Source organism: Phoca vitulina, unplaced genomic scaffold (genome assembly GCF_004348235.1).
Source record: "Phoca vitulina isolate PV1807 unplaced genomic scaffold, GSC_HSeal_1.0 scaffold71, whole genome shotgun sequence".
Classification (NCBI taxonomy): domain Eukaryota; kingdom Metazoa; phylum Chordata; class Mammalia; order Carnivora; family Phocidae; genus Phoca; species Phoca vitulina.
Genome location: NW_022589774.1, coordinates 9,715,385 through 9,739,619, shown reverse-complemented (window position 1 = coordinate 9,739,619; position 24,235 = coordinate 9,715,385). Strand labels below are relative to the sequence as shown.

General features: G+C 38.9%; 2 protein-coding genes and 1 pseudogene across 3 annotated transcripts in view; 1 reads left to right on the top strand and 2 right to left on the bottom strand.

Annotated features, from left to right (window-relative positions):
- The window catches only part of SHCBP1L (SHC binding and spindle associated 1 like), a 39,502-nt gene extending 37,936 nt beyond the window's left edge, over window positions 1-1,566 (top strand). Inside the window, exons 9-10 of the mRNA XM_032393139.1 lie at window positions 294-416; window positions 1,230-1,566. Of these exons, the coding sequence (XP_032249030.1) occupies window positions 294-416; window positions 1,230-1,481 (375 nt within the window). The 3' untranslated portion in view covers window positions 1,482-1,566. The remainder of the gene's footprint in view (window positions 1-293; window positions 417-1,229) is intronic.
- A 3,936-nt stretch (window positions 1,567-5,502) lies between these two features.
- On the bottom strand, window positions 5,503-10,209 carry LOC116624834 (annotated as a pseudogene).
- A 1,187-nt stretch (window positions 10,210-11,396) lies between these two features.
- The window catches only part of DHX9 (DExH-box helicase 9), a 53,956-nt gene continuing 41,117 nt past the window's right edge, over window positions 11,397-24,235 (bottom strand). For both annotated transcript variants that reach the window (XM_032393054.1, XM_032393055.1), the window contains 9 exons: window positions 23,012-23,164; window positions 20,453-20,613; window positions 19,339-19,450; window positions 18,580-18,741; window positions 18,356-18,483; window positions 16,759-16,988; window positions 16,308-16,423; window positions 15,397-15,597; window positions 11,397-12,628 (listed from right to left, as the gene is read on the bottom strand). In XM_032393054.1, the coding sequence (XP_032248945.1) occupies window positions 12,262-12,628; window positions 15,397-15,597; window positions 16,308-16,423; window positions 16,759-16,988; window positions 18,356-18,483; window positions 18,580-18,741; window positions 19,339-19,450; window positions 20,453-20,613; window positions 23,012-23,164 (1,630 nt within the window). In that variant the 3' untranslated portion in view covers window positions 11,397-12,261. The remainder of the gene's footprint in view (window positions 12,629-15,396; window positions 15,598-16,307; window positions 16,424-16,758; window positions 16,989-18,355; window positions 18,484-18,579; window positions 18,742-19,338; window positions 19,451-20,452; window positions 20,614-23,011; window positions 23,165-24,235) is intronic.

Genomic DNA, 24,235 nt, shown 5'->3' with positions numbered 1-24,235 from the left:
GAGATTGTTGGCTCCCTTCTAGAGATTTCATTTGGGTGGGAGAGCAATGTAACTCAATGAGACTATGTGACCTCAACCCTCCTTCTAGGCCCAATGATCTTCTAACACAGATAATACTAGTTTTCAATGTTTTTAAACATTATCTCTACAATAAATCATTACATGAATTATCATATTTTTGTGTAACAGTGTGTTGAGAGTGCTAAAATAGAATTACAAGTTTTAAATCTAAAGAAAATTTTGGAGAGGTACATGTGTGTTTTGAGATTGTTCTATTTGCTTTTAATTTACAGGGTGCTGGTGTTGAACTGTATCCTGGGAGCATAGCCATTTTAGAAAGAAATGAAATTCATCACTGTAATAACCTCAGAACCAGTGACAATTCAAAAAGCACCTTAGGTGGAGTTAATATGAAGGTATTCTCATATTTCTTAATATACAGTTGTTATAAGAATTATGAATAATTATCACAAAAATACTAAAAAAATTACTTCTAGAAAAAGTCTAGTCTAAATGTTACTGATTTGGAAAAGAATAGTAGAGATAATTAAAATATGGTTTAAATGATGTCTGATATAAAACAAGTTTAGCTTTCTAATTTAATAGTTTCAACTTAAATTTTAGCAGATAACTTTGATAAAGTGGATAGTTTTGCTTTTATAAAAATGTTCTAGATTTTTCATTGGGCAGATCTATAATACGTTTTGGAAAGTAAAGCAAATAAAAATAATAAATATATTATGAAATATTTAAGTCTTACTTTCAAAGTTTATAAAATAATTTAAGCTAGCCAATTAAACTAACAAATTACAACAATAATTTGTAAGTGAAATGCCTTCCCATTCCTTTCTACTCCTATTAGTTCTACTCTTCTAGGTCCCTCTCTAGACGTATGTAATGAAGTTTTTCCCTAGAATTCTAGGTTACATATAATTATTTGAAATTACTTTATTATTTCAAAATTTATCATTTTTGATATCTGAAATTATTTTCATATGTTACATTAAAAGCTTCATGAGATATTGTTGTATAAAATAAATTGAAAACTTCATTTAATATTTCAACACTAGAGATTTCCTTGGTTATTATTACAGTAATCAGTGTGAGGAAAATATCGCTTGCTCAAAACAGATTGTTTTAAAGAAACATGTAAACCTAAGAATTCTACAGTTCATATTTTATTTTTATAGAAATTATTGAAAAACTAATTTCCTTGAATAATTTAACAGGTTCTTCCAGCACCAAAATTGAAGATGACTAATAATCATATTTACAACAACAATGGCTATGGTGTAAGCATTCTTCAACCAACTGAACAATTTTTTATTGTAGCAGAGGAAGCCCTCAACAAAGGGGCAGCTTCAGGGGATAAAAAAGATGATAGTATGCTCTCTAGGGTAATGCAGAATCTAAACCTGGAGATGAACAACAATAAAATAGAAGCAAACTTGAAGGGGGATATCAGAATAGTCACAAGTTAAAGCATCTGGATTTATGTTAATGTTTTATATTTCAGAGATTTGTTTAGTAAATAATTCTCATATCCCACAGAAATGGTAGTTTTAATTAAATTCAAAACCTATTTAATTAAAAAATATTTAAACATTCGAATGCTTTCATTGGATGATTCATTTTAACTCTTTAAAATAAGTTTTGAGATATAATTCACACACCATAAAATTCACCCTTTTAAAGTATGTAATTTAACAGTATTTAGTATATTTTTAGTATATAGGTACCACCATCATCACTACTTAATTCCAAAGCAAATGTGGTTTTAAACATTGTTTTTGATACTCCTAGTCCAATAAGCAATAGGTGTTCTATGTAGATAATAGAAAACAATTAAGTTTATAGCCAATTCCTGATTCACCTATTTATCTGTGCTAGGACTGGAATAAGGTAAGACAGCACTATAGCACTCACTATATTATATAGAATTAGGTTCAACTGCACCAAACAAGGAAATCCAAAATAAAAGAAGTAAAGAATATAGAAACATAGGGGTGCCTGGATGGCTCCGTTGGTTAAGTGTCTGCCTTCGGCTCAGGTCACGATCCCGGAATCCTGGGATCCAGCTCCACACTGGGCTCCCTCCTCAGCAGAGTCTGCTGCATCTCCCTCTCCCCCTGGTTCTTCTTCCTCCTCCCCCCCACTCTCAATAAAATCTTTAAAAAAAAAAAAAAAAAAAAAAGAATATAGAAATATATTTCTTCCTCATATTCAGTAAGTCCAGAGGTAATCTAAAGTATAGGGTTAATAGATAATGCATGTTGGTACTCAGTGTAGGGTTGGTAGGTAGGTGTTCCATGTTAGAAATTCAGATGTCTGGGGCGCCTGGGTGGCTCAGTTGGCTAAGTGTCTGCCTCCGCTCAGGTCATGATCCCGGGGTCCTAGGATCAAGCCCTGCATCAGGCTCCCTGCTCAGCAGTCTGCTTCTCCCTCTGCCCTTCCCCACTTGTGCTCACTCAAATATTAATAAAATCTTTAAAAAAATTCAAATGTCTTCTATCTTGTCGTACCATTGTATGGTTTCCATTCAAAATTACCACATGGGCCAAGATAGCAATTGAGCAATAGCTCAAGCCATTGTTTAAATTCCAGCCATGCAGCAGAAGGGATAGGACCTTTCTACAAAGTTACACATTGTTCCAACTTACATGCCTCCCTCCCACTAGAATCTAATTACATGGCTCCACCTAACTGCAACTGAAGCTAGGAATTATCTTTATTTTTTTAAGAGTTATCTTTAAATTGGATGGGTATGTGTCCTCTAAAATAGGGGGTTCATTTCCTAAGATACAACTAATGGTCTTTTTCACAAAGCAGAACTTATATTGTAACTTATATTGTATTTTATTTTTGATTTTGTATATAAAAGGAAATAAGCACTCAGGCTCACCCACTTATTTTCCTTCCTCAATTTGACTTTTATTTCATGTTATCTGTAACTTCAAAGGTGACCCTGTGTTGCCATAGAGAATCTCTTGAGGTTGAGAGTCTAATAAGGCATGGTTGTTCTTCAGTTTCATCAATAGCCTTTTCATTAATTTTTTTTACACAAGGTCTTATTAACTGGGTTACATGAGATAATTTCAGGTATTGTCATGGAGGCTTTAACAAGAACAGTCTTTCTACAATGAATTAAATGAGCTGTAAGAGGAGGGATTTTCCTGTTTCTGGCTTCAGGAAGAGGTGATGGACAAAGGATCTTTTGAGGGTCAGCAAAAAGAGCAAGAGCTTTTCGTGAGCACACTGCTCACTCACCAGTCATCTGCCTTTTATGTGTTGCTGCCATTGGTTTCCAACCAATTTCTCTTTTCCAGGCCCACTTCAGAGTAGATTTTGTTCTTTGTTTTTCCTATTCTCATGTCTCTGAAGCACGTAAAAGCATTTTTTAGATTTTCTAAGAAATTTGGTCTTTGACAAAGTTTTCTCCTTCACCTTCCCATCTCTACTTTCCCCTCCAGTGTAACAAATGACAAATTTAAAGGTTTAACACCAATTTATTATCTTACAGTTCTGTAGGTTGAATTCTGACATGGGTCCCACTGGGCTAAATTTAAGGTGTTGACAGGAACTTTCTTTCCTGTGCATTTGGGTGGCTGGCAGGGTTGCTTTTTGCAGTTGTAGGATTGAGATGTTTCCTTGATGGCTGTCAGCTGAGGGCCAACTACATTCCCTAGGTTATGGCTTCCTTCCTCCATTTTCAGAGGCATTGAGTCCCTCTCCTGCTTTGAATTTCTCCTGCCTCTTCTTGTCTCACTGCCCTGACCCACTCTTCCACTTTTAAGGACTCATGTGATTAGATATAGCCCACCTGGATAATCCAGGATAATTTCCTCATCTCAAAGTTCTCAACTTTAATGACATCTGCAAAGTTCCTTTTGCCATGTAAGGTATGTGTTCACAGGTTCTGGGGATTAGATGTGGACATCTTTGGTGGGGGGCATTAGTCTACCATTTATCTTAACCAATTTTCTAGGTCAAGGGAAGACAAATCCTAAGTCTGTTCCTCAAATGGGATTGAAGAAGTTTCCTCCACCAGGACAACTACCCAATGCATAGCTTGTATCCATTTAAGAGATTCTAATTTAGAACCTAAAGGAGGGAAGGTTCCGTATTTCTGCTCTGCCCTTCCCTTTTGTGCACATAACTGGCTTTCCTATGAGACTGTAAGTTTCTTAGGAGAGTATAGGCGCTGGGTCTTAGGAACATTGCATCCCACACTGTCTGTGCAATCCAAGTAATAACTTAGTTGTAAAGAATGATACTAGTGGCTCTCTGCCTATGCTAAAAATGGAAATAAGATTTACAATCCAGGGCTTTTAAGGATATCTCATCACAGTTGCTGGGGATGAAAAGGTTAGGATTCTGAAGGTGTAGACTGGACAAATCAAGATTAGAAGAGTGGCCTGCAATGTGGAATGAAAAGGGATGAATTTGAATCCCTTTTTGCTTTTCGTAAGAGACTGGCAGTGGGAGTGGAGACTTCCTTTGTTCCATTACCACGCCAGCAGCAGCTAGGGTAGAGCCTCAACTGAAGAGCAGAATGGGACCCACAATGCTAGCGCCTGTTGTCAGTTTATGAAGTAGAAGCAGTGAAATGGCAGGTGGCTACAGATCAAAACACTGAAAGACATTCCTCTGGCAGCACAGGGCACAGAAAAGTTGCTCTGATTATAGGATCAAGTGGCCATTCTTGGTAAGACATCTGACCCAAAGTGCATATGTGTTATCTTCTAGACTGAAGAGTTACAGAAGGCATTGCATTTGAGGACAGGTCTAATTCTTCCAAAGTATTAAAGTGAAAAATGAGAAAACTATGTAAATATACTATACTTTCAGTGATTGAACCAAATCAGGTGTTCTTAAACTGGAATATATAAGACAGGTTTCAAGAGTCTGTGAATTACTGAGATTTTAAGTCAGAAAAATTTTGTGTACCTGCCTTTTGGTGGACAGTCTACAGCTTTCATCATATTCTCAAAGGAGCCTCTCAGTCCACAGAAGCTTACGACCACGGATTTGGATAACATTTAAGTTTCCTTTCACATATTATTGTTCAACTGAAACCTCAAACAGTTGTCTTTTAACAAAATATGTTGCTTTTTCTAGAGAACACTCTGATTTGTTCTGTAGAAAACTCAGGCAACTTTGTAACTCAGTATTTTAATACTAAACATTATGACAATATAAATTTTTTGGTGATTTCAGATTTTGCAGCAGCATAAGATGCACATTTCCTTTACTTACCAATAAAATTCTGAAGCCATTGACAGGTATCATTAGAAATACTAGGTTACTTTGAAAATGCTCAAAACTATTACTAATGCTGAAAAAATTTAAATTTTATTTAGATCAGAAGGTTAACCAAATCTTACTGTATTTCCTATTATTTTAAAGACTATAAATTTTCATTTGAATTACTAAAATATTAAAAATAATCACTATAGTTATTTTACATTTTTACATATAGGTTTTAAATATAGGTTTAAATATAGGTTTACCAGTTAAAGTCAGAAGCGTTAAACACTGAATTACAAAGACAATTTCCTTTATTGCCTCTATACTTATATTTCTAGGTTTGAAGGAAATACGCAATTTCAAAGTTTAGAAATTCCTGACTGATCACCCATTAACAGTAATACTAGGGTGACCAATTTGTTCCAGTATGCCACCCTAATTCGTTCCCAGGAAGTAGATTCTTTACTAAAAGCTAAATCATCACTAAAGTCATCTGATAACCTCAGTTAGCTCTGAAAGATTCAATAGTAAATTTTCCCCACATGAGTCAGAAACTTTTTTTTTTTTTGGAATTTTGAGATTTTTTCATTTGAAGGTAAATCTTAATGCTATTAAATTCACAAATACGCTAATTTAAATACCCAATTCTATTTATCTAAAACACACATTGCAAACATACAAATATCTATTCTCTCCATATGTCAGAGCCCATTCATTTCATGGTTTGGAAATGCGGAGAATAGATTCCCCTTAAACTGCAAGTGAGCAGGTGTTTCTTTACAGTTAATTTTAGCAAAATTCATACAAAATAGTAATTAACAATGATCTTCTTTACTTGTTAACTCACAAGGAAACACTTTCAAAACTGCATTTTGTTAGTTTCTGTACTAAAATGTAGAAAAACTGAACTACACAAATATTGAAAAGTTAAAAATTCCTTAATTTTTTATTCCTGGTACCACTACCACAATTTACAGGGCATATATATACCTGATGTTATAAAAAGAAAAAGAAAAAGACAAAGCTACAACAGATAAAAGACCTCAGGAATGTACATCTAATTGACATTACATTGCATTAATCAATAGCTGCACTTTTTGCAAACTGTGGCTATGACAGTCCTGAACAAGAAGGGTTTCCTGTTTAAGCTGCAGTAACTTTTCTGACTATGGATCATCGTTCCTTCTGTGGCAGATTTTTACAGTCCCTCTAATGCATTTGGGACGACTGTCTCAATGTAACCTGCAGCTTTCCTGACAACTCCTCGCTCTCTCCTGCTAAGAACTGTAGCCCTTTTCTTCTGAATTTTTTTTAGAACCTTCTGCTACCATATCCACCACTTCCACCACCAGATCCATAACCACCACCATAGGGACTGCCCGAGCTTCTTCCACCAAAACTGCCCCCCTTCATGGGTCCATAATTTGATTGCTGTTGTCCACTGTAATTTCCAAAATCATTATAGTTCCCACCACCACCAGTTACCACCTCCAAAATTTCCTCCTTCATTGTAACCATCATATCCTCCACCACCACCTCCATATCCGCCTCCTTGGTTTCCATATCCTGGTCCACCACCACCATAGCCTCCTCTAGTACTATATCCAGGACCACCACCATAGTTGCCACCGTCACCTCCAAATCCATTATATCCATCACCTCCTCCATTACTACCTCTGCTGCCACCACCTCCGCCACCATAGCCTCCTCTTCCACCGAAGTTTCCACCACAGCCAAAGTCACCACCACCTCCAAAGTTTCCTCCACGACCCATGAAGTTGCCAGATCCACCTCCACGACCTCTTTGTGATCCAGCAGACTGCATTTCTTGTTTAGAAAGGGCTTTTTTCACTTCACAATTATGCCCATTAATAGTGTGGTACTTCTGAACAATTTTATCAACTGTATCATGATCATCAAAAGTTACAAAAGCAAATCCTCTCTTTTTTCCACTCTGTCTTCCCTAACTTCTATGGTTTCAATCTTGCCATACTTTTCAAAGTAGTCTCTCAAATTATATTCTTCTGTATCTTCTTTAATACCACCAACAAAAATGTTCTTCACTGTTTGATGGGCACCAGGCTTTACAGAATCCTCTCTAGAAACAGCTCTCTTTGGTTCCACTACACGCCCATCAACCTTGTGTGGTCGGGCGCACATTGCTGCATTCACCTCTTCAACACAAGAGTAGGTCACAAAACCAAAACCCCTGGAACGTTTTGTTTGGGGGTCTCTCATCACCACACAATCTGTAAGTGTACCCCATTTTTCAAAATGTTCTCAAACTATCATCTGTAGTTTCAAAGCTCAAACCACCAATAAACAGTTTTCTCAACTGCTCTGGTTCCTTTGGATCATGGCCCTCCTCCCCCCGGCGGCAGCGGCGACGACGGCCAGAGTTGGGCTAGGGGTGACCGGGCGGCGGTCTTACCTCCATTTTGAGACCGGACTCGCCTCTTCCAACTCAAGTTCAATATGGGAGGTGTAGGCTGAGTCAGAAACCTTTTACACTACACCTAATGGGACAGTCCACAAATAGCAAAGGCACACAAATACACTTTAAATAACTTTCCCGTCTTCTCGCCAATCTTTCGGGTAAATCCAGTGGAATTCAGGAATTTTATTTCTAGTCAGAACCAAAACCTGTCAGTCAGTTCCAGTGCAATTCAAAATTCCATTTCTAGTGTCCTCTACTGCCCTACGATCCCAATTCTGCTTCTAGAATCAGAGGCAGGGAAACTGGCTTTCAAATATGGGCTTTGCCGCAGTTGATGTCCTCTTTCTCGTCTGTGCTGACCCTAAACTGACACACTGTTCACGTTCTCCTGGTCTGTTCCTTTGGTACAGGTGATGTCCCAAGGGTTTTATGTGCAGCTCCACAGCATGGGAGATCCCATCAAATTGTAGCTGCTGCTAAAGAACACAGTGCCAACAGAGTCTCTTCAGCATGGCTTCCTGGAAATGGCACATCAACTTATTCCCCCAGTTAACTTTTCAGCCTCTCTCTGGGCCCAAAGGAAATTTACAATTCCCTTCTACATCACCCTCAACCTCAAAGAAAGCTGTTGGGTTGTCACTGCTATAATCTTCAAGCTTCTAAGTACACAGTGAAGATGCCATCACAGAACAGGTCCGTTCTCATCCCTGCCTAAATTTCTAGAAGGGCAGACCCAATTTTGTCGGTGCCAACTCTCACTGTATTTCCAAACCCCAACGTATGTGTGTGGTGATCTACATATTCTTTCTTTCCAAATTCTCTCCCCCATACTGTGTCTAGCTCCTTTCATCTCCTGAATGGGAGAGGGGTACAATCGGCTCTTGTTTTGGAAACTTTCCAGTCATCTCGCACCTGCTGCAACATCCCTTAAACTGAATATTCTGTTTTAGGCAGACTGTAGAGGGATGCTTGAGAAACACAGCACATTGGTTGAAATCTCCAGGTATTAATATGCCACAAAAAAATACTCTATATGGCCTTCTGCTCCATAAATCTGATCATTCTTTCGAAGGAATGATTTCTGGATATGATGTTATAATGGACTGACAATTAAAATCATCTTAAGTTGACTTCCACTTACAGCGATGACAGTCTGATAGTTGATTTTCCTCTCCACTCCCATGTAAACAACTAGAAAACCAAATGAACTATTTTTTAAAAACTATCTCCATACACAACATTTTATGTATCTCTACATATGTACATGTGTGTGTGTATATATCTGAATCAACTGCTTTCAGGCATCAAACAATGCAGAACAGTGATCACCAAATTAAGGGGAACAAATGAGATGAGCCACCCTGCCTTTCTGTGTGGAGGCACTTTGATAGATCATGGCAGAGGAAGAGAGAACGAAGCAGAGCACAAGCAGTCTCGCAGAGCTGAAGAGAGGCCGGTTTAGGGAGGGTAGCTACGATTTGTGGGGCAGAATAGAGAGGAGGCAGCCACAAAAGAGTTCTAGAAATCTGTATAGGCACTTCCTTAGATTTTTAGCTAAAGACTCAAAGACTATTAGAACTATGCCTAAGTCGTTCTTTCAAGCTTTAGAGGATGTAATTTGACATCTCTCTCAGCCATTTTAGTCTTTTGATTTCTCACTTCTAGTTGAAGTTATTGGAGAAATGAGTACCAGTTAAGCAAGGCATTATTCAATTTATACTTTCTGTGGTACAAGTTTTCACAACATGAAGGCAAGAGAAAGCATGGTCCAGTGATAAGGCTAGAAGTTCAGTATGGTTGGTAAGGAGGACTGAGGCTAGAGCAGGAATCACTGGTTTAGGCCAGGAGTGGGTGGTGGCGGTGGTATTAGCTTTGAATGGGAACGTTTACTCTGGCTCTAGTATGGAGAATGGATTGTAGACAGGAGGACTTCCAGCAGGAAGATCAGTTAAGAGGCTGCTGCATCACTGTACATCCAAGTTAATGACAGCCTGAACAGAGTAGGTAGTTGGTTTATAAAAGCACAACTGGAAGGTGTTTTGGGAGTAGAACTAACTACATGTGGTAATTTATTAAGGCTTTGGCAATTAAGTAGCTGAAACTCCCATGATTAAAACAAAACAAAAAAAACCACACATACTTGAACAGGGAATAGAGTATAGAATAGGTCACAGGTTGAATTAGGTGGTTTTCTTCAGTCTGGAAAACTGCTGAGTTCTTTATTTCCATGGGATATCTAGCAGCAGTGTATGTCCAGTAAGCAGTTGTTAATATGATCTGATGCTCCGCAAGGAAATCTCAGTTGGACATACAGATCTGAGACTCTGCAAATAGGTAGGAGTCATCAGCTGATCAACAGTAGGTTATCTAAAGGATATATATAGAATGAGATTTTGAAAAGGATACGAACGCAAAATATAACTTGCCCAAGATAATTCATGTGTCCTAGAGCAGCTTTAAGATACGAGTCTACTCACACGAAAAAGTGCTCAACAGCACTCGGCATCAGGGAAATCCAAATCAAAACCTCAATGAGATAACTTCAGACCAGTCAGAATGGCTAAAATTAACAAGTCAGGAAATGACAGATGTTGGAGAGAATGCGGAGAAAGGGGAACCCTCCTACACTGTTGGTGGGAATGCAAGCTGGTGCAGCCACTCTGGAAAACAGTATGGAGCTTCCTCGAAAAGTTGAAAATAGAGCTACCGTACGACCCAGCAATTGCACTACTGGGTATTTGCCCCAAAGATACAAATGTAGGGATCCGAAGGGGTACGTGCATCCCAATGTTTATAGCAGCAATGTCCACAACAGCCAAACTATGGAAAGAGCCTAGATGTCCACCGACAGATGAATGGATAAAGAAGATGTGGTATATATTTATACAATGGAATATTATGCAGCCATCAAAAAAAAAAAAAATCCCTGAAATCTTGCCATTTGCAACAACGTGGATGGAACTAGAGGGTATTATGCTAAGCGAAATAAGTCAATCAGCGAACAACATGTATTATATGATCTCACTGATATGAGGAATTCTTAATCTCAGGAAACAAACTGTGGGATGCTGGAGTGGTGGGGGGTGGGAGGGATGGGGTGGCTGGGTGATGGATATTGGGGAGGGTATGTGCCATGGTGAGCGCTGTGAATTGTTTAAGACTGATGAATCACAGACCTGTACCTCTGAAACAAATAATCCATTGTTAAAAAGAAAAAGGCGGGGGGGAGAGAAGATAGCAGGAAGGGAAAAATGAAGGGGGGGAATCTGAGGGGGAGATGAACTATGAGAGACTATGGACTCTGAGAAACAAACTGAGGGTTCTAGAGGGGAAGGGGGTGGGAGGATGGGTTAGCCTGATGATGGGTATTAAAGAGGCCACGTACTGCATGGAGCACTGGGTGTTATATGCAAACAATGAATCATGGAACACTACATCAAAAACTAATGATGTATGGTGATTAACATAATAAAATAAAATTTAAAAAAAAGATATGAGTCTACTTCTATTTAATCCAAAGCCTTTGTGATTTTTTTTTTTTTTAAAGATTTTATTTATTTGACAGACACACAGTGAGAGAGGGAACACAAGCAGGGGGAGTGGGAGAGGGAGAAGCAGGCTTCCCACTGAGCAGGGAGCCTGATGTGGGGCTCGATCCCAGGACCCCGGGATAATGACCTGAGCCAAAGGCAGTCGCTTAACGACTGAGCCACCCAGGCGCCCCAGCCTTTGTGATCTTTACTGTACTATGCTATTTCAAATGAGAAACGTGAAAATTTATTGAAAACCATAAAATGTTATAAATGTATAAACATCTCTCCTCAAATAAACTTGATGCATTGGTGAAGCTTCACTTACCATTATTCTTTGACTAAATATAACCTTAATTCAAGAATTTTGTGGGTTAATTTTTAATTCTAATTAAAATTAATTTTTACACTGTAAACTAACTTAGAAAAGAGAATGCTTACCTGGTCTTAGATTTTTCAAATACAAAGCTTGGGAAAAAGTCAAAATGTTCAGCCCTAGGTCAAAAGTTCTATTCAGGGGCAGAGGTCCATGTGAAATTGTGCACTGGCCAGTATTTACTGGAAGAACAATTCTATTTCAAGGCTATTTACTCTAAATACTACAAGTAACAGTATCACTTGGTATACTTTGGAAAACAGAAAGTACAATTTTTCCTGTGATGCTTAAAATAGATGTAACCGGCACTGCAAAATTATTCTAACATGTAATGTCAACAATGAACTACATGGCCAGTATTTGGTATAATACTTTATTTTCTATTGTATTAATAAACTAAAGCCAAGAAAATATCAAGTTAATTTTAAAGGCAAATCTTTACTCCTTAAAGAAAAAATACAAACTGTGGTAGTTTTAGAATCAGTGTACTTTACATAATATAAACAAAACCACTAATGTATCTATATGCTTGGTTTCCTTAAACTATAATGAACCACAAAATGGGCGGAAAATGGGTTTACTTACTGGCATCAAATAAACAACTTGGGAAAACAGGTAGCATGCATTTTTTTTTTTAAACTGTCTATGCATAGGCACTGACATCACACGTTTTAATAGCCACTACCTCCTCTTCCTTGTCCAAAGTAACCACCCCCATAGCCCCCTCGGACACCCCCTCGCTGGAACGCCCCAGTTCCTCTGTAGCCTCCTCCCCCAGACCCTCTATAGTCTCCTCCCGAGCCACCTCTATAGCCACCACTGACACCTCCTCTATAGCCTCCGCCATAGCCTCCGCGATAGGAGTTGGAGCCGCCAGCATAGCCGCTGCCGCCGTAGCCTCCGCCGCCGACGTAGCCGCCGGCACCTCCGTAGCCTCCGCTGCCGTAGCCTCCACCGCCGTAACTAGAACCTCCCCGTCGGTATCCACCTCCATTGTCGTATCGAGCCATCTTGGGAGGACGTGGACCATCTCCATACCTAGGAAAAGTACAAAATCACCACTTTAGCAAAGCATCCTTAATACATCTCAACTAGTCATAAAATATAAAGTCATATTTGGAAATTTAATACACAAAGGGAACGAACCCAAGTGCACAAATATAAACTGAAATGAAATAAATCTGTTACTCCATAATAGATACAGAAGAATGCATCTACTGTAACCGTATGTTTGTCTAAAGTTCTTTCTGGTTCATTCTCAAAAGATCTTCCATTTTGGCAGTATGTCCCTTACGACTTAAGATGGATGGTTCACTTTCACTGAGCCTCAGCTATACAGCATTCTACGAAAGCAGTGATATGTAAGGAAGAGGCTCCCGGAGTTGGCAGTGTTATTTGATCTTTATCACCAAGTATTTTCCTGCATTAACTCTGAAGTATGTTTCTGAAAAATGCCTGTGGTGATTTGCTTACACATAAATGTTTCATGTGGCAAATAAAGAAAATGAGGGGTAATGAAAAATTGCATAATCAAGGGGCACCTGGGTGGCTCAGTCCTTAAGCGTCAGCCTTCAGCTCAGGTCATGATCCCAGGGTCCTGGGATTGAGCCCCGCATCGGGCTCCCTGCTCCGCGGGGAGCCTGCTTCTCCCTCTCCCACTCCCCCTGCTTGTGTTCCTGCTCTTGCTATGTCTCTGTCAAATAAATAAAGTCTTAAAAAAAAAAAAAAAGAAAAACTGCATAATCAAGATGTCTCACTTAACAACCCTCCAACTCAGCACACCCCAAACTGCTTATTCTTCCTGCACAGCTTTTTTCTTTTTTTATAGGAGTTTTCTTTTTATTTTTTATTGTTATGTTAATCACCATATATTACATCATTAGTTTTTGATGTAGTGTTCCATGATTCATTGTTTGTGCATAACACCCAGTGCTCCATGCAGAATGTGCCCTCTTTAATACCTATCACCAGGCTAACCCATCCTCCCACCCCCCTCCCCTCTAGAACCCTCAGTTTGTTTTTCAGAGTCCATCGTCTCTCATGGTTCGTCTCCCCCTCCGATTTATCCCCCTTCATCTTCCCCTCCTATCTTCTTTTTTTTTTTTCTTAACATATATTGCATTATTTGTTTCAGAGGTACAGATCTGTGATTCAACAGTCTCCTGCACAGCTTTTCTTATAGAGACCAGCACGATGAATTCAGCAGTTGTCCAAGTGAGAAATATAGCTGGGATCTGTCTTCACTCCTTCACTGCCCTGCTTCCCCCATTTCAATCCATCACCAATTCCTCCTGATGGTCCTGCAAACTTGTCTAATCTACTCCTCCCCATTTCAATTCTCCCTACTGTAATTCAAGCCACCATTATATTCATGCATCCTAAACTCTTTCCTGTATTTATCCCATCCTTTCTAGGTTCTGGACTTTTGTCCTCCACAGAGCAGACTGTATGTGAAGCCTCCTTATTCACCATCCCTCCTGCCAAAAGTAAACTCTCTTCTAAATACCTATGAGCACCACATCTGTATCTACCTATGACGCATACTTATTATTTCTTTCTTTTTGAAGACTGCTCAATAATTCTCATATGTATTTGACCCACTGGAGGAGCAAGGTATAGCACAGTAAGAGCACTGTTTCAGGAGCCATTACTGCCTTAGTCTGAATCCAGTCCTACAATTCACTAGCTGTATGGCCTTGGGTCTTAACTTCTCTGTGCTAGTTTCCTTATTCATATTAAAGGCGACAAAGATCTACCTACATCATAGATAGAGCAAATATTAAAATGAGTTAATATCAGAAAAGCACTCAGCACAGTGCCTGGCACACAATGAATACTATGTGTATGATTAATAAATTTTAAAAAGTAAATCATTTATAGCAAAATGGGACCCAGAATGCTTTATGAATTCTAGCAGTTCTATATATTAAAAATTATTAACAGTTTATAATCGAAAGCAGTAACTGTTCCTTGAAAGGGAGATTAAAGAGTATTTTTGGATAATTAGAAAATTTTTAATATGTATATTAGACAAATGTTAAACACTTAAATTTTGGGGGTATGATCATGGTATTGCAGTTATATGCTTAAAAGATGCATGAAATATACTGATGTAAAATGTCATAACCTCTGCAACTCAGTCACAAATGATTAAGTAAAAGTAGGTATGTGTGTTTACACACATGTATGAAAGCAAGAAATCGTCAGAGAATGCAGACGATTAGTGAGTTATAAGACTATATGGGTGTTCACTGTACTATCCTCTGCCTTCTCTGCAGGTATCAAATATTTCCAAAGAAAGAACTGTGAGCAAAGGAAGATTGAAAAGGTGGAAAAAAGCAAACCAAATTAGACATTTTAAGAATTAAGAGAAATTTCACACTTCTTTAAGTCAGTCACATTCTTGCATTTCCCTACTAAGATAAACCTTGAGGCTTTTCATCTGAAGAAGCAGCAATCTAACCGTTCAATCAACATTTTTTCATTAGAGATGGCAAAACAGTACTGTGGAAAGTGAAGAGTCTGGGCTCTGTCACTTTCCCATCATGTGACCCACCCTGGACTCTGTATGTACTTTTAAGGTCCCTTTAAATCTCCAACATGCACTGATACACTATTAACAGAGATAAAAGTTAGTAACATCCTTTTCTCTGAGTGTGTTAACCAGAATTAAGTTTCATATTCAGTGTTTGTCTAGAATTTTAACTTAAATAAACAAGGCCTGTATCAGCTGCCTGTGGGAATTTTAGGCCAGTATAAGATCATCGTCCTCTGCTTGGTTCAAAGAGAAGTTACTGTGTACTCACCGCGTACTGCCAATCATGAGGTTGATACCTGCAGCTGATGGTCTAGAGATCTGGCGGATCATGTTTAGCATATGTTCATTAACAGGGTCCAACTGGCTGATGATATTAGGCTGTTTGGTTACTTCAACAACCAGAGCCTCCATGGCCGCCCGGAGAGCAGTGATACAGGCAGCAGCCTCATGAGAGATTTGCAGTCTGATCCTAAAACAGAGAAAAATGATAAAGTACAAGAGGGGTACACACAGCAAAAGACTACTGTCTCCTAATTTCACATATGGTAAGTGATGGAATAAATTTAACTTCTTACTAAGTACCAATACTTTCAATTCCCCAGACTTAAGCAAACACAGGTATGAAGAATGGTAACAGTCTTACACTAACTTCTTAAAACCCACTGCTGGCTACTGGTGGGTACTGTAAACCAGGAAGTCTATCAAGCAAACTACTGTTAGCAATACAGATCACTCAGCTTCCAATAAAACAATGAAAGAAGAGACTCACATTGCTGGAGTTTTCAGGAATATGACTGAGCCTACTGATGGGTCACTAAGATCTATTCCATTTTTGTCAAGTGGTTAGTACATGCTTACCAGTACTCTCTAACCAACATACAGAGTACATGAAAGAGGTACCCCAGTTCCAATTAAATTCCAATTCTCTAGGGTAGTATTCATGGGGGCAGATGTGGCTTCAATGCCTAATGCATTTGCTTCCAATGGTATGACTTACTACCTATGAACTATACTACCAAGATATCCACTCTCCAAGAAAAGACAATGTTATAAAACACCTCATTTATGTCATGAAATTTTGTCATGTTTCTTTCACAAATTAAGTTAGATTAGCAGCTGAATCCCATTACACCTCAATTGTAAGAATGCAGTTTGGAGTTCACATCTGAAAATCCATACCAGTCATCTACGAGCACAATCTGCCCATCAGACTGGACTTTCTTGGAGGCAAAGAGAAGCAACTGCAGGGGAGTAACTAAGGTCATGCCTTTAGCAGAGATGGCTCGGGTTCGAATCTGCAGATGAAAAAAGAGGCAAGAAGAAACAGATGACAGTCCAGCTGCCAATCAATTGCCATATAATGATAATGAACTATGCTTCCAAAATTAAAACTCATGTTCCCACTGCACATTAATAAGTAACGACAATGTAGATTTTCAACGTAAATTTTTCTTTTGGGGGGGGGGCAGAGGGAAAGGGCGAAAATCTCAAGCAGGCTCCTTGCTCAGCACAGAGCCCGACACGGGGCCGAGATCATGACCTGAACCGAAATCAAGAGTCAGACACTTAACATACTGAGCCCATGCAGGTGCCCCTCAACGTAAATTTTTCTAAACTGATCTTTTCTTACCTTTTCACCAAATACAAAGAAGGGAGATGGGTACTTCATGTCTTGGCTGCTAAAAGGACAATTAACAGAAGACTTGTGGATAAGGGCATTACGCCCTTCAGTGGTGAGAATCTTTCTTTTTTCCTTATGATAGCACACATTAGGGTACACACCAAAAGCCAGGAGAGAGATAACAACATCCAAATTATTATCTGGTCCAGTGTTAGTAAACACCTGTGTTAACAAGCAATCTGTAAAAGGAAAGGGGTACAAATATCAGATATCTGGCTAATCCTCATATTGCATGTAAACTAGTTAAGAGAATTACGAGAACTGACTCCTTCCCACCTCTTTTTTCAGATAACCTATCTAATTTCCTGTCTTCTCAAAACTCTTACACCCATATTAAGTTCAAGGAGAAATTCTGCTGAGTGTCCACAGCAAGAAAACTAAAATACTTGCATTCTCTTATAGACTTAACCACAACCCAAGCTTGGAGTGATTACACAAAAAGCCACCTCCCCCACCCTCAGGTTAATCATCTACTCGCCAAGTGAGCTAAACCAATAGGTGAACAAAGTATTCCATCTGCTGTTCCTAAATAGCTGTTCTTTCTAGATGGAGTAACAATCCAAGGAAGCCCACTGGAATGAGGGCGGATATTTTCACCCAGACTATGCTTTAGGAGTACTTCATCATGGTTTGGGAAGTATGACAGTGACCACTAAGAGCATGGATATATTCTGTGCTGGAAAAACCTGAGTTCTAATCTTCTCACCTCCTAACTGAATGTATCTGGACAAGTAATTTAAACCTCTGTGGTAGCTTCCTCTTCTATAAAACAGGGTAACAATACCTGTATCTCAGGATTATTGTGAGGATTCTATCATACAAAATATGTTCTTCCTCTTTCCTTGATTTTGATAAAAAACTACAAACTTAAGTCAGTTTGCAACAGAGGAAAACATTTTGTGTGTAAGTTATTTAGATCATATCCTTTTAAAATCTGCCATCTTGCCCAACTATACTCTCAACTACACAGCTATTTCTGGTTATGTGCTTCAATTCCCAATTTTAGGAATTTTAATCTAGTTGGGAGAACAAAAGTTCAACAGCTCAACTAATATATCCATCACATTATCCAAGCCCTCTTACCTGCCAGCACACTAAAACCTTACTTAAAGGCACTTAAAATTTAACATGGTAAATTTCATGTCTAAACATGAACATGTGGGCAGAATGATCAATCACTTCACAAACCACTATTTGAGGTTATTCAACAAACTGCTTATTCTGTACAACTGCTAAAAGCTACACCTCTGTTCTTCGTAAGATAAAAGAGACTAAAAAAAAACTTCTCAAAGTAGCACAATTCTTAAAACATCTATTAATCATCTGTGTAGTGTATTATAATTTGAGCATCACAACCTTTTGCTTCCTTTTTTAAAAGACGGAATAAATGTGAAAAACTGATTATCATTATAGTTCAAAGAATGAAGAAATAGCTAGGAACACAGAAAAAGCACAGGGTCTAAAGTCTGAAGCTAAAATATACTGCACTGTCAATGTGCACATGCTGCATAAATGTCACTTCAGATAGATCTTTAGAGAGCCTTACCTTCTGGAAATCCAGAATTAATCAGAATTTCTTTGAGCTGAACTTTGGCTTCCCAGGTCATTCTTAGTGTAGCCATGTTGAGTCTTTTGTGCTCACAAAAACGTATCTCTGCTTCTTCTCCACCCATTCTAAAATAGATTAAGAGTCATTTCTCAAAGCCCCAATACATTAGCAACTAGAGACAGTTCTCACAACTTACAACTTTCCCTCTTTCAAACCCGTACCTAGCATCATCCCAAGCTTGGAAGACTGATAAAAGGGCCACATGATCAGAAAATCTGTTTCCAGCAAAATTTCGATGAATATAACCCAGTCTCTTTCCTTCACTAATGAAAGGCTCCGGAAAGCAGGTGGCAGCAGAGATGGTACAGACAGCATCTCCCACACTGAAACAGACAGGAAAATTCAGTCTTGTCACGCTCTTGTTCCAGCAGTTCACAAGCAGTACTGTCACTGTGGGTCAGAGTCTTCACTGGCTACGATACCACTTTATTAGCACTGAGATTGGCTTAACAAAGAACTTTTACAGCTGCTCTCTCCAGAAGCGGAAAGGGAAAAAACAAGGAGCTCTGATAATTAATGGATGCATATTTACCATAAATTATGACCAAGTATTATATTTTCCCTCTCCTTATTCTCTTCCCCATCTTCTCAAATCTCTTAATCTTCAAAATTTCCTGATAAAATATACCTGCTTTCCTAGTGCTATTTGTCTTTCAAAGACAACTACTTATGCTCCCAAGACGAACTGCAATTCTTTTGAGAACTTGTGCTCTTTCCCCCAACAAGCTGGGCCCAGGTGTCCATCTACTGGGACCATGCATTCTTCTCATTTCATTCTTTTCTTAGTATCTGAAGTATGCCACTTCTATACCTAAGAATTTAATTTTTTCTTCTGAGCCTATCCTGTTTTTATGGGGAGGGGAATAAGATTCTGAAATTGTTCTACCATTTAAGTATCAGCAATAATACAAAGCACTTACTAGAAAATACATCCCATTATCATCATTTTGCCAAAACGAGGCTCAATGGGGAGTTTAGCCAGGATTCGTCCCAGAGGAGTCAACTCATCATTAGCATCTAATGCATCAAGTTCTGTGGGGAGATAGTTCTTTGTGAGTGGAAATAGTAAAACAGCGGAAATAGTAACAAAAACCCCTTTAACTGAGGCAAAGATGAAACATTTCTTTACAGGTTGAGTTTTCATTATTTGTCAAACCAACTGCCAGCACCATGCCCATAGCCAACAATTCTCCTCACTCAAAAACACAACAAAACCAAATTCTGGAGCACCAATAAGAAGGTGGTACTAGGGGCGCCTGAGTGGCTCAGTTGGTTAAGCGACTGCCTTCAGCTCAGGTCATGATCCTGGAGTCCCAGGATCGAGTCCCGCATCAGGCTCCCTGCTCAGCCGGGAGTCTGCTTCTCCCTCTGAGATCCTCCTCCCTCTCATGCTCTGTATCTCTCATTCTTTCTATCTCAAATAAATAAATAAAATCTTTAAAAAAAAAAAAAAAAAAAAAAAAGAAGGTGGTACTAGAATTAGGCCCTGTAGATTGTAAACTGAATATAGTCCATGCAAACTCTATACATACAAAAACTAAAGTAACAGCCTAAGTACACATGCCCTAACAAGTCTAATACCATTTACTGATAATTTTTAGAGAGGAATGAAATCTGGAGAGTGAAAGTCTAAAGTTCATATAGCAGATGAGTACTAGATTCAAAATTCAAAATCAGATTCCCATGGCCAACACCTTTAGTTTTTCCCACAATACTACACCACTTCTATGACATGATTAGAAAACACAAACAGATATGTTTTAACAGATAAACATAAAAGACTGTATCGTGAGTAATGCATGTTCTGATTATTAAATATTGGTTAAGAAATGACATTTTTGACCAAAAGAAGACTCAGGTTACCCCTTTCTTACCTCATTTTATAAAACTGACCACACTAAATATGTAAGGCAACACTGGAAGTCTTACCACTCACCAGCCTACTGAGTGTACCTTGATTCATCTGTTACATGCTAGCTGCCAGGACAAGACAATAATTAACATGTTGTTAGGTAGGTCTGTATTTGTAGGTACCTCTAAGAGTGTGCTCTGCTTCGATCACAGCATCCAAAGGTGGAGGTTCAATTGCCTTGGCCAGGAATTGTCCAATTCCTCCCAGACGCAGAAGTTTTATGCTCAAAGCAATTTCATGTAATGGTGTTCGGAACATCTCAGGTGTCATGTGGGTTTCTAGTCTAAGGCAAGAAAAGCATAAAATAACCATCCACTCTAATATATACACGTCTGTTTAATAAAATCTTTGCAGAGAGATAATCAGGTTTATAGAGCTGTCCCTCCCTCATCCTTTTACAATTATCAAAGAACGTTTTGTATTTACAACAAAGACTCTCTGGACGAGACCCTCTTAACTGCTTGAGCAGTGGTTTACGACTTTACAATTATAGCTTGATGGTATTTTCATCTGAGGAGTGAAGGAGGATGAAAAATTATCCCAAATCCTTAATGTTATTACCCATACCTATGACTTCGACTTCTTCAGGTCTCACCGGGTGACAAAGATGGGTTAAAAGTGGTGGCTAGACAGAGCGGAGGGGACGGGGGGAGGGGACAGGCAAAAATGGGTGAAGGGGAGGGGGAGATACAGGCTTCCAGTTATGGAATGAATAAGTCACAAGGGTGAAAGGTACAACACAGAGAATATAGTCAATAGTACCGTAAAAGTGCTGTACGGTGGCAGATGGTAGCTACACTGGTGGGGAGCATAGCATAACGTATAGAGTTGTTGAATCACTATTCTGAACACCTGAAACTAATATAACATCGATTGTCAACTATACTCAAAAACAAACACCTCCCCCCATCTGCCCCCTACCCCCCAACAGCAGTAAGACTTTCTGTGGAGATGTGGGCTAATACTAACATATCCCCATCACCTTCCCTTCCTGGTTCATAAAATTTAGTGCTACCAGCAAGGATTTTACAGATCTAACCCTTAAAAATTTTAATAAAAGTTACTATTACAAATTAGTATTAACAATGATAATAGCTAACATTTACCGAGAGCTTACCATATGCCAAGCATTGTTCGCAGTATTTAACATTATTAACTCATTTAGTTCTCAAACAAATTCTGTGGGTTAGGTATTATACTATCTTCCATTTTCAACTGAAGGAGCACAGACAGTTAAGTAACAATCTCATTTTACAAAATGGGGAAACAGAGGCCTAGAGAGTGTAAATATTTAGGTTATGTCATAGAATATGTACAAATGGCATTAAATTCCGCAAATAGGTACAAATGGTATTAAAATCTACATTTTTTTTTTTTTTTTTTTAGTAGGCTCTATGCCCAGCATGGAGCCCAATGTAGGGCTCGAAATCACAACCCTCGAGATCGAGACCTGAGCTGAGATCGAGTCAGATGCTTATCCGACTGAGCTACCCAGGCACCCCCAGGTCTCTAAATTTCTAATTCAGACTTATTGGCTATACACTATTCATGATGAAGATTTATGGGAATCATTTACTGATGATTCCAACACTGCTGGCAAGACTGGTCAGCTTAAATAAGGTTTACATAAATGCAGATAGCATTATCTGTTCCTCACCCTATAAAGAAAAGAACAAAAATCCTTTATTATAGTTCTATTCATGCCATTACTAATTAGTAGGTGGTTTTCACTCTAAGATGTCTAAGTACAGTACTTGTTTCTTCAAGGGACAATCTAACCTTTAAAAAGTAGGTACCTTCCAAATGTTGCAGCCAGTATCCTGAGCTAACTTCTGATGCTCAAATAAATCCACATTTATAATTACCAGGGAGCTGTAAGTTACCAGCACAAAAGCAAATCAAAGTTTCCTTGGTTTTTCTTCAGGGCATTATATACATCTGGTCACCTAAATTAAGTATGTCCCAAAATACTTTATTGTGATAAATACACACGTGTACAAAACCCCTAACTCTATCTTATGGTCAACTGGTTAAAGCTAATGCACACACATGGATATCCAGAAACATATAATATAACTATGCATCTAAAATCTATAATTCAGAGAGATAAGGATTTTTTTAAAACAAGTCCCAACCACATTCCCCAACAGGCTTATAGTATAAATGGAACTGGACAAGGTATTAACAGATTTGGATTTCAGTCCTGAAGAATTCAGCTAAGAGCCTTAAGCTTTAGTTTCCTTATCCAAATAATGCCCTCTATTTCTCAGGCATATGAGGAGGATCCTATGAGATACAGTGATGTGCTAACATTAGGGGGGAAAAAAAAAATCTGTAAATATGGAAGTATTTTTTAAATGTATTTTTCAAGAAGTTAACCATTCCATAAATACCAGTAATCCCTAAAGTGACCTATGTGGAACTAAAATAATGTCCATATAGCCTCCGTTTAAAAGATTAGTAGTAAGCAGAAAATCAGCAAACATGCCATCACTGACAATTTCATTCTTACCACAATCTTGTTATTTAAGCCAAGTATCTATCCTCCAATATAGGTAACTGGAGGCATTTATGTACTCTGAGTTCAGTAAGTTAACAGCAGGGTGGGGACGGGAGGTGATGTATTGCATGAAGGGGTAAAAAAAACAAATCTGTAGTCTTTATTCAAGAATTAGTCTTACCTCTCAAAACGAGCTCGGCTACACAGGTGAAAGCAGAATCCAGGCCGCACACGGCCAGCTCGTCCTTTCCGCTGCTCAAGGTTTGTTTTAGATGCCCAAACTGTAGCGTAGTTGGTCATGTTGTTGTGAGCAGTGAACAGCTTCACTTTCTGCCTAAATAGGAAACAGTGGCTAATTCTTAGACTCACACGTACCACCAGTACTTAACTATCGTATTTCCACTAAGGGATGGATGCTTTCCAGGTAGCTATGCCGACATGAAGCCTGTGTGCAGCACCAGGAAGAATTTGACTGCACCTTCTGAGTCGTCAACCTTCTAACAACACGTCCGTGCCACTTAACAGCTAGATGGTCTTGGCCAAGTTACTGATCCTTCTGTGTCCCATTTTCCTCATTTGAAAACGGCTATAATACTCTTACCAAACTCACAGGATTTTTATTTATAAACATTAAGTGAATTAATGAATGGAAAGCATTCAAACGGGATTTGGCACATACATGAGAGTAAACAGTAATTATTCAAGCCAAGTCTGTCCCAAAGTTTAGTGTAACTTCCAGGCTATCTATGATCTAAAAGTTGATGACCTCACCAAGCAGTGCCCGCGCAATCCTGCTGAACCCCAAAGCAACCTCAGAACCCTTCAACGCTCCACACAGGCAGCTGGCACTGACTGACTGGAGCTGGCTCAGGGGAGCTGCCTGCTAGTCACCATTCCCTACAGTGGGCACTGGCAGATCTTTCTCAATTGCCGGGGAGGTTGAGGGACTATGTAGAGAAGACACGGGGCACAAGCTAGCCAGATATAACAAAGTTTTGACTTTTTTGTCCTGTGTATCAGTTACCATATAATTGTGTACTTTATCTGTACACAATGCCTCCCTGTGTATTTCCCAGGCTCATCGCATACCAAATATAAATTCTTTTAATTTTTTTTTTTTTTTTTTTTAAAGATTTTATTTATTTTTTTGACAGAGAGAGACATAGCGAGAGCAGGAACACAAGCAGGGGGAGTGGGAGAAGGAGAAGCAGACTCCCAGCTGAGCAGGAAGCCCGATGCGGGACTCGATCCCAGGACCCTGGGATCATGACCTGAGCCGAAGGCAGACGCTTAACGACTGAGCCACCCAGGCGCCCCATAAATTCTTTTAATTCTTAAGTGAATGGCGCACAAGTAGGATATTTGTCATAAGATAAATATTGGTCATCTTTATACACTAAGCAGT